The 15,641-nt window shown below is 42.3% G+C and overlaps 1 protein-coding gene across 7 annotated transcripts in view; it reads right to left on the minus strand.

The window, feature by feature from the left end:
• Window positions 1-4,769: 4,769 nt before the first annotated feature.
• Window positions 4,770-15,641, minus strand: part of KCTD1 (potassium channel tetramerization domain containing 1) — a 101,465-nt gene continuing 90,593 nt past the window's right edge. For all 7 annotated transcript variants that reach the window (XM_057397661.1, XM_057397658.1, XM_057397656.1 and 4 more), the window contains exons 3-5: window positions 9,993-10,137; window positions 7,388-7,693; window positions 4,770-5,761 (exon numbers count right to left, since the gene is read on the minus strand). In XM_057397661.1, the coding sequence (XP_057253644.1) occupies window positions 5,603-5,761; window positions 7,388-7,693; window positions 9,993-10,137 (610 nt within the window). In that variant the 3' untranslated portion in view covers window positions 4,770-5,602. The remainder of the gene's footprint in view (window positions 5,762-7,387; window positions 7,694-9,992; window positions 10,138-15,641) is intronic.

A 15,641-nucleotide genomic window follows, 5' to 3' on the forward strand; every position in this document is an offset into this window, starting at 1 on the left:
GCCTCTCCGGAGGGAAGAGGTCATGCACATACAGTTTCAGTGGGGCCGAATGATAAGCCTGAGCAAAGCACACTTCCTCTGACCTGATGTGGAAAATAGCTTTTTTTCACTTTTTCAGAAGCAAAATACAATAGAGACAACATACTACGGATGTCGATGCAACAATACTGACAGCCAATCACCACACCATCCCTCTTCTCATAATCCCTAAATTACACTAATCCGATCTACACTATGATCTGAATCTGTAATTCAGATCAGAACTTCAGTGTGGGGCAAGTTCACCATGAATATGGAGAGCAGAATATGGGATCTGGCCCGTAATATCTGACAGCAGTTGAAAAATAAAACACTACATTATTTTAGGGGCAAAGGACTCAACAACATACTAAACCCCAGTCAACAAATGTGAAAACAACCGAAAAGCATAAAAATCACAGATTCAAGGAAAAGTGGTGTTTTCCCCATTTGTCAGAGGACACTTCTGTTTCTAGAGCTCATCCCAGCACAAACAGAAAATGCTTCATCAGGCTGGCAACAGGGTTTCACCCCCAGCATCACCATTAGCGTCAGAGCTACCAGAGCTAGTTCATCAAATCGTAGAATAGTTTGGGCTGGAAAGGACCTTCAGAGGTCATCTAGTCCAGCCCCTCTGCAGTGAACAGGGACATCTTCAACTAGATCAGTTTGCCCAGACCCACATCTAGCCTGGTTTTGAATGTCTTAAGGGCTGGTGCACTCAACACCTCTCTGAGCAGCCTGTGCCAGTGTTTCACCACCCTCATTGTAAGAATATTTTTCCTCACATCCAGCCTGAATCTCCCTCTTTCAGGTTAAAACCATTACCCCTTGTCCTATTGCAATATGTCCTGCTAAAAAGTCTCTCCCCATGTTTCTTATAGGCCCCTGTAGGGCCTGAAAATGAAAGGCTGAAACTGAAAGGCTGCAATAAGGTCTCCCCAGAGCCTTCTCTTCTCCAGGCTGAACAACCCCAACTCTCTCAGCCTTTCCTCATAGGAGAGATGCTCCAGCCCTTCTTACAAAAGGATGAACTTCTGTACTATGTGCCTGCATCTTGTATTTTTTTTAAGCAGAGCGGGGATATGATTTTAGCAGTTTCAATCTCAAACAGAGGATCCCAAATGCTAAGTCAGCTTTGGGGTCTTCAATAACCAGATCAATGAGGTAGCAGAGAAAGCCAACATAGGGACCTGATGCAACATATTGATTTTTGGTGGCAGCGATCCCTCCAGACCCTCAAGAAATAATAAACCACTCAAACTGAAGTCTGAGAAAAAGCAACTGGTCCACAGGCCCTAAGGATGTCTTGGTTTCATTTCCACTGTAAATAAACCTCAGGCAACATGAATGCTGCCATACAAATACCAGTTGTCCCTAGAAATAATTCATAATATAGAACTCCGCAGTCAAGAAATGACAGATGGAAATAAATGTTTTTATTTCTCTGTAAGACTGTCCATTGGTCAGTAAATATTTTTTTCTCACCCTCAAAAAACCATACCCTTCCTCCCTGAAGTCTCCCAAAACGTGAACATTAAAGAAAAATGCACTTGACAAGTCTTTTGGGTGAAAGCGAGAACCCTGTAATTAGTACAGCAATCAATTTTTAAAGGTTGCTGCAAAAAATTATGCTCACGAACAAAATGTTTCTCTTCACATTGAAATTGGTGCCTGTTTAGCATAAAGAAAAATAATTGAATGGGTGGCTCAGCTTTCATGTTTTCAGAGGGTAGTAGGTTGTCCTCACTGGATTCTATCAGGCATCAAAAACCAATGTTTTGACTATACCTGCTTGTGCCAGCTGCACACTGAAATATACGATCAGCTTCCTTTTAGACATGCGGCAATGAAGAGGAAAAACATTTGCCAGGCCAGACTATCTGGCCAGTAAGTACCTGGAGATAGAATAAATTAGCAGAACCTATTTGCAAGTAGCGCTTCTGTAAAGAGATAATTAACCTAGTGACTAAGTGGGACTTCACTTTCTCTGGTGCAGGGCAAACTTCAATGGGAGACTCACAGTTTAAAGGTTCATCCGAGCATGCCAGGATCCACACTTGCGCTGCGTAGCTGTTTGGTGCATTAAGGAGGCAACAGGAGAACTAAACCCTGCGGAAATTCAGCATTCACATTACCAAAATACAGGGGAAGACCCAGTTCCTCTGCCTGTGCCTCACTGTGGGAATGGGTGTTGGGTAGCATCTGCAGTCTCTGCATGTTCACAGCAGTTCTCCTGGCAGTTGCTCAGCCAAGTTGCTGAAGTACAATGCCGGCAGCTGCTGTTCCACTGCAGCTTTTCCTCGTTATTAAATACAGCACTACTGATAGCATAAATCAGAGTCATACTTTTAAATAGAAAGATCAATTCAAACTATTGTACATGTCAAAATCACTAACCTCCAGAAATGAGCTGACCATAATTTGGTCCTTCTTGGTTCCCCCATTTTCCCCCTTCCTAGATACATTGTTCATTTGCCTGTTGATCATATTTTCTAAAGGACATTTTAAAAACACATGGTTTTTAAATTTTTGCAAAAGGACTAATCTCCTTTGCTTTCTAAAAATCTACATCTAGTTTATTCTTGCATACATTTTTCATCAGCCATCACTTTGTTTATTCATGACCTCTTGCTCCATGACCACATTGTAAGTGCAGAGACATTTACATTCAGGGTCTTAAGAGTGGTTTTTGACCCATCAACAATGAATGCAGGCTCCTTGGGAGGGTGACCAGTCAATCAGGGATTTGGGAGGAGCACAAAGGTATCCTCAGGGTCACTGAGTTTGACAGGTATGTGCTGACCAAGCAAAACCACCAGCTGAGCACAACCTGCCAGCTTTGGAAGCAACAAAACGAAAAGCATTAGTGGCAAAGTTCCTCTCCCTCCACACCCAGCCTGTGCAAAGGCTGCAGGTGCTGCCAGTACTGGGGAGGCAATTCCAGATTTCATTGACGCTCATGGACAGGCAGGCTTAGGGTACCTGGTCTCTGAGCAGCGGGGAAAGGAGCTGCAGCCCCTGGCTCCAGCCTACATCAAAACATATGTCCGTACATACACATGGCAGCCAGCATGGCAAGTCTGGGTGCAAGAGCACTTTTGGGCTTGACAGTGTAAATATATCCCAGGTACACACTGGAGGCCCTGGAAAGCAGGGCTGCACCTGGAAGCACAGGGGAGGTTTCTGTAGCTAACAGTCTCTGAAGCATCACATCGCTGCGCATTGGTACCCACGTACTCTCAACCCATGGGCACTGGCACCTTTTTCTGCATAGCAAATTTCATACCATTTCCAAGGATTTGAGGAGCTGTTAAAAATCCTTATTCCCCAGGGTTTTAGTTTTCCAACTTCTATGCAAACTAACAACCAAATTGTGGGCAGTAAGAGCAAGCATTTGTTTATTTTGTAAGAGGACTCCTAGCTGCTAATTGAAAACAAGCATTTTCAATGAGGCAGCTGTTTCAGTACTGTGAATAGACAGATCAACATCACATTGAAGATCTAATAACCCACTAATGAAACTTAATTTTTGGAGCCCCCTCCCTCACCCATTTCCACATTTCAGTAATTTCAAAGCCATTGCTATGTGCTGCCAGTTATTCAAGTGTGCCCTCTGACATATCTTAATAAAAAACAGAAAAATGGTACTTATTTTTTTGAGTTATCAGACTATATTAAAAACCTTGTTACATGTATTTAACGGTTTCTTTTTTTTTTTTTCCTTTTCTTAAATAAATAGCAAAGTGTCACCAAAACGAACGGAATGCCGGCACCATTGCATCAGTAGAAACTTCCGTACTAGGATGAATACACAGTCATATTCTGGAATCTTGCATAAAAAGATGCTTTGGAGGAAAAGTGGTGGTTGCTGGTGCATCTTAGGTGGTGAAAGCATCAACCCATGAATAGTCCATGTAGCAGTACCGTGGCGTGGGGCCTTTGCAAAGTCTCACCATCCTGAACCAGGCAGCTGCAGTGGTGGCCTTGGTGAGACTCTGCAAGAGAATAACTCACAAGACATTGACTTACCACCTGCCATCTACAGTAATGCAGCTGAAAGTGTAATGCAAGGGGCTGACCATCTCACTCTCTAGGCAGAAGAACACTAGCTTTAAACGAGGGAAATGAACAACATCAAAATAGGCTAACACTCAGCAGGGCAAGGGCTTGAAGAGTTAAAGCTGACAACTCCTTAGTCCAGAGGGAAGGATGCAACTATTCACTGCTCCATTGATGGTTACAGAACAAGGCGTCTTATCTTGATGGGTTTCCCTGGGCTGAGCTGTTGTTATTTTTCAGTCTGATCAACAGCCTCTTTTCAAATTGGGACAAAGCTTAAAAAGAGCAGTGTTGAAGGAAGATCAGCAACACAGAATCATAGAATGGTTTGGGTTGGAAAGGACCTTAAAGATCATCTAGAACCAATCCCTCTGCCATAGGCAGCGACACCTTCCCCTAGACCAGGTTGGTTACAGCCCTGTCCAGCCTGGCCTTGAACACTGCCAGGGATGGGGAATCCACAACTTCTGTGGGCAACCTGTGCTGGTGTCTCACCACCCTCATAGTAAAGAGAAACATGCAGCACACCAGACAGATCCCACAATGCATCTGCTGCCTTTAACACACTCCACCGTGCACAGGCAGCACTGCCTGTCCGCTGCCTGCCAGAGCAGCCGCCACTCCCCGCGCTGGAGCGCAGTGAGCTAAATCCCACCTCTCTGCTTCTGTTGGCTTAAACCAGACCCTCGTTATTTTAAACAGAGTTTATTGTATTTAATACATTATAAAATTTGAAAAAATTGTAGGAAAGCAGCAGATTCAAACCAGAGCATCTCTACCAAATATTAGTTATTCTGGCCCCCTTTGAAAAAAAAACACAAAAAAAACCAAAAAGACAACAAAAAAACTCATTCAAAAGAAAAAGTTAACCTTTCACATCTGTGAGGGCAGACAAAAAGTGTGCGACTTCTGTACAAGCTACATTTAAAATTTCAGTCGACTAGCTTTCCACTGCAATGGATGGTCATCTCCTGAACACCTGCCCATCCACCTCTAAAAAAGACAGACATAAACCTCCATATGCAAATAAAGTTGAGTCAAGGTGTATACACATTAAAAAAGTGGATGGCTGGCAATGGAAAATGGGCAAAGAGTAGTCTATGCATCCCCCAGTGGTAATGGCTTGTACACCGTTAAGTGGGCCCGAGTAAGGCCTAGGACACTTAATGGCCATCACAGCACCAACCTCACCCACCACTTTTTGTTGTTGTGTTTCCTACCCTTTGACATATACATACATATATATATATGTACATACATATATATACATACATATTTTATATATATATGTGTGTGTGTGTTTTCTTTTATACCTTGAGGTTATTATTACTACTACTATTCCAAATGTTCCCATATGAATTCAGGTGTGGTCTCTATATTTGATATAAATGTGTCTTTTATTCAATTTTTGTTCCAGGACTTGTTTGGAATCCAAACTGCACATGAAACGTCCCCCTTTTTTTTTATCCTTTCTCTCTTTTTTTCTTTTTTTTTTTTTTTTCCATAAAGAAACATGTCCATTTTAGTCCAGAGGCTCTTGCTTTATTCGAATGACGGAGGGTGCACGAGATGTCCTTCTGAGTTCTCGCCTCAGTACGTATTCACTGAATTGGGAAGAGTCCACCCCACCTCCACAGGAGCCAACAATCTCAAACCCTCTTTGCTGTAACCTCTCAAGTACCTGCAAAAAAGGGAAACAAACACTGAGGTATAAGTAAACAAACAGACTATTTGCTGTGCTAGGACAATAACTACTGTTTTCAAATGGATTCAGCTAGGAAACAAAAGAGGTTACACAGATCTGCTAACTGGTTCCCTCAACTTCATTGTATTGGACTGGTTTCTGCTCACTTTGGCCACTCAGCAATAAGAAATAAAATGAAGAAAAATCTACCTTACGCTTTTACTACAGCTCAGTATTCTTCTGGCCACAGAAACATCCCTGGAAGAACGCATTCTCTGCTTCACAAAATTTACAATACCAAAGGGCAAATACAGGATTGCACAGCAGATACTGGAGGATGCTGAGCAAACACCTCAACTAAATGGTGACAATACAGATAATAATTGGTCATAATTTCAGAAAGGTTACCATAGTATTTTCTAGAGACTTAAAAACACAACCACAACTACGAAGGTTTGTGGCTACAGTTACCTGTAGTAAAACCTGGGACCTTTTAACTTTAATTGCAGGACTAATAAGTTCTGCCTATTCACCTTCTTTCCTCCCTTTTCACAACCTGAGTGCTGCTTCCAGTGCGAAATACAATGGCAAAAGCAAGAAAGGGGAAAAAATAAAATACACAAGGAAAGAAGAGTGAGGCAGAGCTCTTGGGGCAGCAGGGGGATGCACCCAACACAGCTCACCCAACAGATGATGGTGCAAAGACCTCAGCTCCCAGCATCAGCTCCAGGCTGCTGAGAGCATGGTCTTCTGCCACACCACTATTGTTTTTTTTTGCATTACCCATGTTCATGCTGGTCTACTGTAACTGCAGGGTGGAGGCATTCTTTCCCTTGTTTATACTCTTTGCTACTTTTATCATCACAGAATCATAGAATGGTTTGGGTTGGAAGGGACCTTTAAGATCATCTTGTTCCAACCCCCCTGCCATGGGCAGGGACACCTTCGACTAGACCAGGTTGCTCAAGGCCCTGTCCAGCCTGGGCTTGAACACTGCCAGGGATGGGGTAGCCACAGATTCTCTGGGAAACCTGTTCCAGTGCCTCACCACCCACATCTGTTGTGCTGCCTGGGCTTCCTTTGCCTCATCTTTGCCTGTCGTAAAGCTCTTCAGGGTCAGCTGTGATGGCCACCAGCCCCAAGGTGAGAGAGGCTGATGCTCCAGCACCCCACAAGACATGGGACCCTCCGTCCAGTATGACTGGACTTCACTGGGGTTGTGCTTGGAGTGGATGCCTGCAAAGTCTTTCCCAGCTATTTTACCGATTAACGAACTGGCCTGCATGTGTGCTGGGACAGCAATGGCAAGCAGAACGGCAGAAGGCTGTACAAGATTAGGGTGGGAGGAGTAGAAAGCTGTGGGTTAAAAATACTTAAAACAAGATGTGCCACATCTTTACATGTATTCCTCAGGTTGGCAAACGTATTTCCAAAATACCTGAGCACGGCTAATTATACAGCAGACAAATCTCAGAAAGGAGAGGGTGGCAAAAGGGACTCAGAAGCAACCATCAAAGCTTCTGTGCAATTTTTGTTTACCGTGATCTTTAGCTTTTAACAATTTAAGCCAAAAGCTCCCTCCTAAATGTCTCAGTGCAAGCCACTGAAAAACAGACTTCCTACCTGAACTGAATTGAGGTGACAGTATCCATTCAGTGGAAATCGGATGACGTGCGTTGAGTCGTGATTCCAGCCGGCGTTGACAGAATTACACATCACATCACCGATTTCTGGAAACACTTCTTCTATCAAGGACTTATCGCCACTCAGTGTAATCCTCTCTCCAAGATCTGGGGCAACTCGCACCACCAAGCACTCGCAAGACTTTGAGAAGCGGCCACTCTCCCTGTCCTGTTTCCACCTTTCCATCTCTCCCAGCATGGGCTGAAGCTGGAAATACTTTGCTTCTTCATATAACAAACTGTAGTCCTGAAAGACACATATGTTACTGCGCACAGTTAAGAAAGGCATCGCTAATGTACCCCCTACTGTATATGGTTATCCAGGTTAACACCACTCTGGATCTGCAACCCTTCAGACATAGTTCATAATTACTGTGCAGGAAGGTAATAATGAATAAAATAAAAAAATAAATAAAATAACAGTGCAAGGCAAAAAGTAACCATCAGCCACTTGAAGCAGACTGGGTATAGCAGCACTCATGAGGGGAGAGGGAGCCTGTGTTTGCTCAACTCCTTCTTGCTATGGAATAATCCAGGCAAAAATCCCACTTTTCCCCAGATTTTATCCCCACAGTGATGTCATAGAATAATGACATCATTGAACAGATGGAAGAGAATTCAATCAGGATTCAGAAAATTAATCAGTAGAATCCATCATGTCTTCCAGCAATACTAGCAGGCATTGTAACAGGTATAAGAATGTAAATGAGGGAGCCTGCAGTGGTTCTTAGTGTAAAATGATGCAGATATTTGCATAATGGATTGCACATATTACTGCATTTTAAAAATTAAGTATTCTTTAATACCTCCCCATTTTGCCAACAATATAGTTTACTACATTGACTCAAATGCCAGAGCAGAAAGAACACATTTCTAAGCACAGCCAGTACAGAAGTAATTTAGAAGTGATGATGTGGAATCTGTCTACTGCCATGTAAAAAACAAAAACAAAAAAAAAAAAACAACCAAAAACCTTCATAATAAAATTCTTGCTTTTTTAGGCTTGAAAGCATGAGCCCATTTCAAAAATATTTCTACAGAGAAAAGCAATACATGAGAATTAGGGAAGACAGAGAAACAGAATGACAACACAAGACTACTGCTAACAGTCAATATGGCCCTGAATTTGAGCTAGAAACCAAACACTTGACAAGAATGGGACACCTAAATCATGCTCAAAATACTGGGCATATTTAATGTGCAACAAAAAAGCCGCCTGATCTGTGTATTTCTAAGAAACAAGGTCTGCTGTTCATTTTAAGCACTGATTTTTTGGACACCTTAGAGCATAAGGGAAGGATACCTCTTTGAACATCATGTTGGTTGGGTGAACTTGCCAGGAGTTACATTTTTAATTTCAGTCCAGCTACAGTGTATTTTTATGTGTTTAAAAGGCTCTTTATATATTTCTTAATATTGCATGGAAGGTGGCTTTTCCTTCATTTCTGATTTCCTTCGGGACAAATGCTGAGAGCAGCACAAAGCCATGCTAAGGCTTCAAAAGGGATACGATGCTTATCAGCTAGTTCCAAACTCCCACATTACTCAGGTAACTCTACCCTTGTCACGCATGGGAGAAGTAAGCATGTGTCTGTAGCAGAGGATTCAAAGGTTTCTGCAATATGGGCCTTGAACTCAACCTCACACCTATTATGCCCAAACACTGAAAATCTGTCTCAAATACAAAGGATAAAAGACTTCACACCCGTGTGAACTGCTCTAACCCTTCCCCATCACCTCTCCTGTTCAACCTGAGTTGCTGTATTTCCTGCAGTGAACTATAGCAAGACAGCTACACTGATAAGAATTCATTAAGTAACGATAAAGATCTGTTCTGATTGCAACTGCAGTCTCCAGCGCTGACACCACATATACACCCACATACCTACAAGCGGATAAACACAGAACATCACACAAAGTCTGAAACTCTACCTCTGTAGACTAATGTCTAAAGTGGTGAACTCCACATATTTAAATTGTTATTAAAAGAAAAAAGCAGGCTCTTTAATAAAGCTTTAATAAATGTGGAACTGTTTATCCCTGACTTCTCTAAAACTCCAAAATTAAACTTGCAGTATGCGTTCAAGAGTCTGAGGGAGAAAATATTTTATGACTTAATGCTCAAATATTACCATGTGTGCAGTTTATTTTGTCAATACTGTGATTCTCTGAATTTCAGCGTGGGAGTGGAAGCTGGAGCTGCTGCAATCAGAGGGGAAGCATAAAAGTGGATGAGAGGACAAGTAATCAGCAAAGCTCATGAGCAGTCAGTTGCAGATTGTAACATCCTTTCTGTCTTCATCAGCATCCTACAATATTTAACTTCCCCAGGTCAAACATGGCAAGGTTGCTCCATTACACGAGAGCCAGGAGGGGGAAATTTACTATTGATGGCACTTTAGGACCCCCACGCTTACTTTTGCCACATACCTGAAATTAAACACCATGCCCTACAAGTTCCCCAGGTCTAGGGCTCTGTTTTGACTGCATACTAGATACTTGCCTTATCAAAGTACATGCAAAACAGCCAAGTGCTGAAATCTCACCTTGAAATCATCAGGAATGAGGAGTTTGGATGTCCTTAAAAAATTCAAGATATATCTGAACATCTGCCCATCTCTGTCGATGAAATAATGCTGCTTGAGACTGTCGAGGACAATGGGCTCTGTGCCATCGAAAAGCCGGCCGATTCTGGAGAGAAAACAAGAGGAAAGCAGCAGGGTCAGGCTAAGCCTCACTCAGCAGCCATTCAAATGGCCTGATGCTGCAAAACCCCCTTGCACCAACCGATTACTAAGAAAAGGGATGGTTTCAAAACACAATTTAAGATGCATGGTTTCTAGTGTGGCCTTAAACTTCACTATGGACTGTAGTGGTAGGACAAGGGGTAAGAGGTTCAAACTTAAAGAGGGGAAGTTTAGAATAGATATCAGGAAGAAGTTCTTTACTGTGAGGGTGGTGAGGCACTGGAATGGGTTGGTTGCCCAAAGAAGTGATAAATGCTCCATCCCTGATGGTGTTCAAGGCCAGGCTGGACAGAGCCTTGGGTGACATCATTTAGTGTGAGTGTCCCTGCCCATGGCAGGCGGATGGAGCTTGATGATCTTAAGGTCCTTTCCAACCCTAACTATTCTATGATTCTAAGTAGCACAGCTGGGGAGGTAGAGCAGAAGCAGCTGGGGCAGGAGGCTCTCTCACACTAGCCTTGCTGCCCAAATAAACGTACTGCGAGATGACACCCCTTGATGATTTTGGTACTTCTCTTCATAACCCAGATCAGCAGACCCTATTCTCCAGATGCACCAACCCCTTGATTGACTCCGTTCTTCTCTCCAGGAGACGGCATAGTGAACCTGATTCAGTTTGGAGATTGTACTTGGGAAATAGGGTGGGTTTTTGGTTGTTTCCTTGGTTTTTGTTTGGTTTTAAACCCAGTTCATTTCTTGGATGCTGTTTAGGAGGATGCCATGGAGGCCAGGCTGGACGGGGCTTTGAGCAACCTGGTCTAGTGGAAGGTGTCCCTGTCCATGGTGGGTGGGTGAAACTAGATGGTCTTCAAGGTCCCTTCCAACCCAAACCACTCTGTGATTTACTGCAACTGTCAGGCAGTCATTGTGGGAATAAGAAACTGGGGATACAAAGGTTATAACATTTCAATGCGAGGTAACTATTTCACATAATAAATAACTGTTTGTGGCAGGCATCAATTAGCACTCTAAAATAATCAGGAAAAATGCACCAGTTTCTTAGATACTGAGCACCAGAACCACCCAGCCAGAGAGTTTCTGCTTGCCAAAACTTCTTACAACATCAGCTGCTGGGTACATACATGTTTTCTGGACATGTGGCTCACAAACAAAGCTCTAGTTAGAGCATCAGGAAGGGGTGAAAACTCCTAACAAAACCCTTGCCAGAATAACATGAAGTATATGTTTCTGCACTGTGGTGTTTGCAAAACGCTCCTGAGTCACTAGTGGTTTCCTAATGAAATCAGCAGGAGTGACTGGTAAGTTTGATTTTGTGTGCCTGTTCATATGTCTGTATGTGGAATGTGGAAGTACTTTGTGATCCTTTCCAACACCAGAACTGTAAACAGAATGGTCTCAAAATAGCTGACTTGTAATACATCACACAGACACTCTACGTGAAATACCACTGACGATTTGGGGTGTGATTTTAGAGCCTTGTCACAACCTGTTACATTCTGAAGATACTGTGTTTTCATTATTCTAATGAAAAGACTCATTTGTATGTAGTTTTTGTCCCAGTATAACCAATGTGTTCTAGGAATCAGCACAGTAAAACCTCTGCACGTTATTAAACAGCATACAATAGACATCAGCATGGAGGTAGGGGACCAACAGGCATTCTTATTCCCTGATCACACTCAGTTTGTGGTGCAGGTAAAGTACAAATCTGTCTTCTCATGAAAAGGATAGAGTGAGCACAACAGTCATGGCACGCTATTTTTGTTTTGAAAGAAGTGAAGAAACAACCATTCTCTACCACCACCAGAAAAAAACAAACCACATACAACCACCAAAATCTCAGAGGTGATCAGCCTTCCTTGGCTGCACAAAGCATCCCAGGCTGAGAGACACCCCATCCATTAGCCATCAGAAAGGGATCTCCAAGGAAAGGCTCAAGAGGCAAAAAGCAGAAGTGGTTCCCAAAGAGGCAGAGATAGCAGGGCTTGCTGCTGGGTCTTGGGGCTCCAGGTGACTACATGCCGTGTTGCACCCGCAGCCATACACCCCCCTTTGAAAACAGCGCAGGCAATCCAAATGGAGTTAGGAGGGATGTCTGTGCACACAGCAGGGACCTCTAGCAGTACACCCAGTAATAAGTTGTGAACAGAATACAAGACTCATCTATTTATTTTTCCTCACCAGCTCAGAGAGATGAAGACCAAGAAAGAAATAAAACCCTATTAACCTCAGCTGACCATTTACAAGTCCGTAAGAAATACCTAAATCAATTCCATTCGCGTGAAATCTGTAACATATAAAGAATTAAACGTATTTTTGCAGACTGGTCAAGTACAAAATATTTCTTTTCCAAAGCTTCCCCTTAGAACTAGTCCAGCTTTCTTCCTCCGATTCTTGTTACTGCCTGCCCTGCTGCTCAAAATTTAAGCTGTGAAAGCCCACATAATACAGGCTCCTGTTCACTAAGTGGATGAACAACATTTAAGTCTAATATGGATGCACTCAGCATTTGGAATTAATTTTCCCCTATACTCAAGCATGTCATCTTGGAATCTATTGTGGAATTCACACACACAAAACATATATATTTGGCCAAGTCAGTCATTACTGAAATATATAATTGTAATTGGTTTCTGCAGCATTTTCCTAGTTCTAAATTACTACTATAATTACATATTTTAAACCTCTAGGCTTTTTGGTCTTCATTTTATTAATTGTTTCGGAGAAAAACAAGATAGTATCAGAGGATGGAGCCTTCTGACAAAACCATAATGCTGACGAGAGCGCACTGCCATTAAGTGTGCTACCTGGGAACTGAAAGGCTTTGGGTCAGGGCTGGAAGAGTTAACGAAGTGCTGCCTTAGTGCACTACTGCTTCGCAGCAGCAGAAAAACCCAAGGAACTGCAAAGCCCCAGTTCCCTTCCAGCTCCCCTCCCAGGATCACTTTTCAACACACAACTGCATTTTCCCATGTTAAAACAGCTTTGGAAGGGTAGACCCCCCCAGCAGAGAGACTTCTGTATGCAAAATTGAAGTCTTTTTCATTTTCAGATGGAAAAACGTAGATTCCAGCTTCCTTCACATAGCCTCCAGGGGAAGATTTGCGATAATATGGGACCCAAACCTGGTGGCATAGTCCTCCTCCTCAGCTGCATTTGCTACACTCATCAGGAGAGAAGACCGGGCTGTGCCAGGATCTGGGCGAGGACCAATGCCTTCACCCTGCAGCCTCACCCTGAGCTCTACGGTTCCTGGAAGCACAGTGGCAAGTGCTCTGCAATGCCTTGCTTGGTGATTTTTCTGTACAATATGACTTGAGCAACCATCCTCCCTGTCACCCACAGCTCCACTGTTACTCCTGCTTGTTCTCACACTCCATTATAAATGCTTAAGAGACATCAGTCCGCTGGCATGCGAAAGGACTGTTAAGTCATGTTTATTATAATTCCACATCTCAGGAAAACCGGAAAGGAGTTTTTTCCCCATTTCCTTCTTCATGACATTGGCAAAAGACTGAATGGATTTCCAAACATGAAACTGCTTTGAAGGAGGCTTGCAAAATAGGCTGATAATTATATGCAGAATTAGCCAAATATCAAGGGGAAAGGATAAGAGACTGTAGTCCATTCACAAGAAAACGTACTTCTGAGATATTTAATTAAAACTATCAGGCTGGAATTTTCTGTATATCAGGAAAATTAATGTCCCATGGGTTGAAAGTGCGACCTCCAATGGGTAATAATTAATGTCTGTGGCTTTAAGTATCTCATTCCCCTGTCAGAAATCAAATTCTTCAAGGGTAGAAAATCTAACCAGTGGAAAACTCTGCTTCCATCAGAGAACTTGATTTTACTGTAAGGACACAAAACAGTTACAGCCACACGCCTGGTTTTACTGGGGAGGAAACAACAGGACAGTACTTCATGGAATGAAAAGGATCCTTCTCCTCACAGACCAGCACTCCCATAGCAGCATTTCTAGAACAAAAAGCTAGCATGGGAAGATGACAGGATTCCTCAAATTCTTCAGAAACAAGTTCTGTTTGTCAAGCATAAAAATATATAAAATATATTCAGTCTGCAGCAAAGCTGTATACATAGAGTAAGTGCTTATAACCTTGCTGTCTCACTGTAGAAATATTTACATATATATTATTATACACATAAGGAAAAAGACTTCCCTTTAGTATATTCTGCCTCAGTTGAGGATTTGGGAAAGCAGCAATAATTAGGAACGAGACAGCCAATATTAATTAAACAAGTCAACTATTGCACAACTTAAAACTAAGAAATAGGACAGAGTTCTGCAGATTGTTTTAGTGCCTTTTGTGGATGGAGCTAAAATTCTTTCCTTTTGTAATCAAAGGGAATCAAGGAACATGGAAAAGATGCAAGCCTTGATGTCTGCAAGCATGCAAAATATTGCATTACTTTCAATAAACTTTCCCTGAGAAAATATAGATTCCTTACTATTGAATATAATCAGTATATTATTTCTCATATTATCATCCTCATTGGAGGACACTTTGAACTCGAACTAACCGAAAAACTTTTGCAGTATACCACTTTCACCAGCTCTAAGCTGTCAGCTTCCCCTGTTCTCTGTATCTTTTGCAGAACTACAAAAAGGGAGGAAAATTCCTGGTGTGAAGCCCTTTTAATAACCCAGCAGAAGGAACTGAGCAGCAGGAGAACCCTCAGCGATGCTCTACCACCTACAATCCCATGGTGAGGCTTGGGACTCCACCAAGGTCCGATATTCAGGCAAGGGGCAAAGTACTCATGAAAACACATCTTTCTCCCTCTAATAATGGATCGCATGGCAGAGAAGAAGCACGTTAGTTGAAAACTTACTCATCTGATTGGAGCCACTGCAGGAAAGTGAGTAAGGGTTTGGCCTTTATGGGGATAAGTGCGTGCAAGTTTTATTGTCACATCATTATATTTATGTGACTAATGGGAATGCTTATTTAACACTCTGGGGTGTGTGGAGAGTGAGCTGGAATAGGCTTTTTACTTCTTTTTTTCCTCTGCAACTTGTTAGTCCACATTGTCCTTATTAATTTCCTTTCATTTTCTTTTACTGAGTGCTCAAAGGCAATTTGCATAAAAGCCCATTATAAATTAGATCTGTTTAATGCTATGCTCATCTCATAGCTATTTAATTTTACTTCCTTGTACGTCTAAATCATATAATTTTGCACTGTCCCCTAAGAGCTAGTACATTTGAAGACGCATCCAGCTCTTCAACCAGGGAGAAATGGTATCCTACCCAAGTGGAGTTTTCTATTCTTTTTTCAGAGGACCACTTTGACAGTAACGACCTGCTCTTTTTTGAATATCTCACATCACTTGGATCTACAGTGACTGAATATGTAGCTACCTTTATAACTCTGCATAACAAAAGTAGATTCATAAACATGATCTAACAGAATACATTTGCAATTTTCAGGAACATATATTATGAAAACCACATTTTAACCAAAC

Source organism: Pezoporus wallicus, unplaced genomic scaffold, assembly GCF_028554395.1.
Source record: "Pezoporus wallicus isolate ANWC-B61680 ecotype Strahan unplaced genomic scaffold, APGP_CSIRO_Pwel_v1 contig_227, whole genome shotgun sequence".
Lineage (NCBI taxonomy): Eukaryota > Metazoa > Chordata > Aves > Psittaciformes > Psittacidae > Pezoporus > Pezoporus wallicus.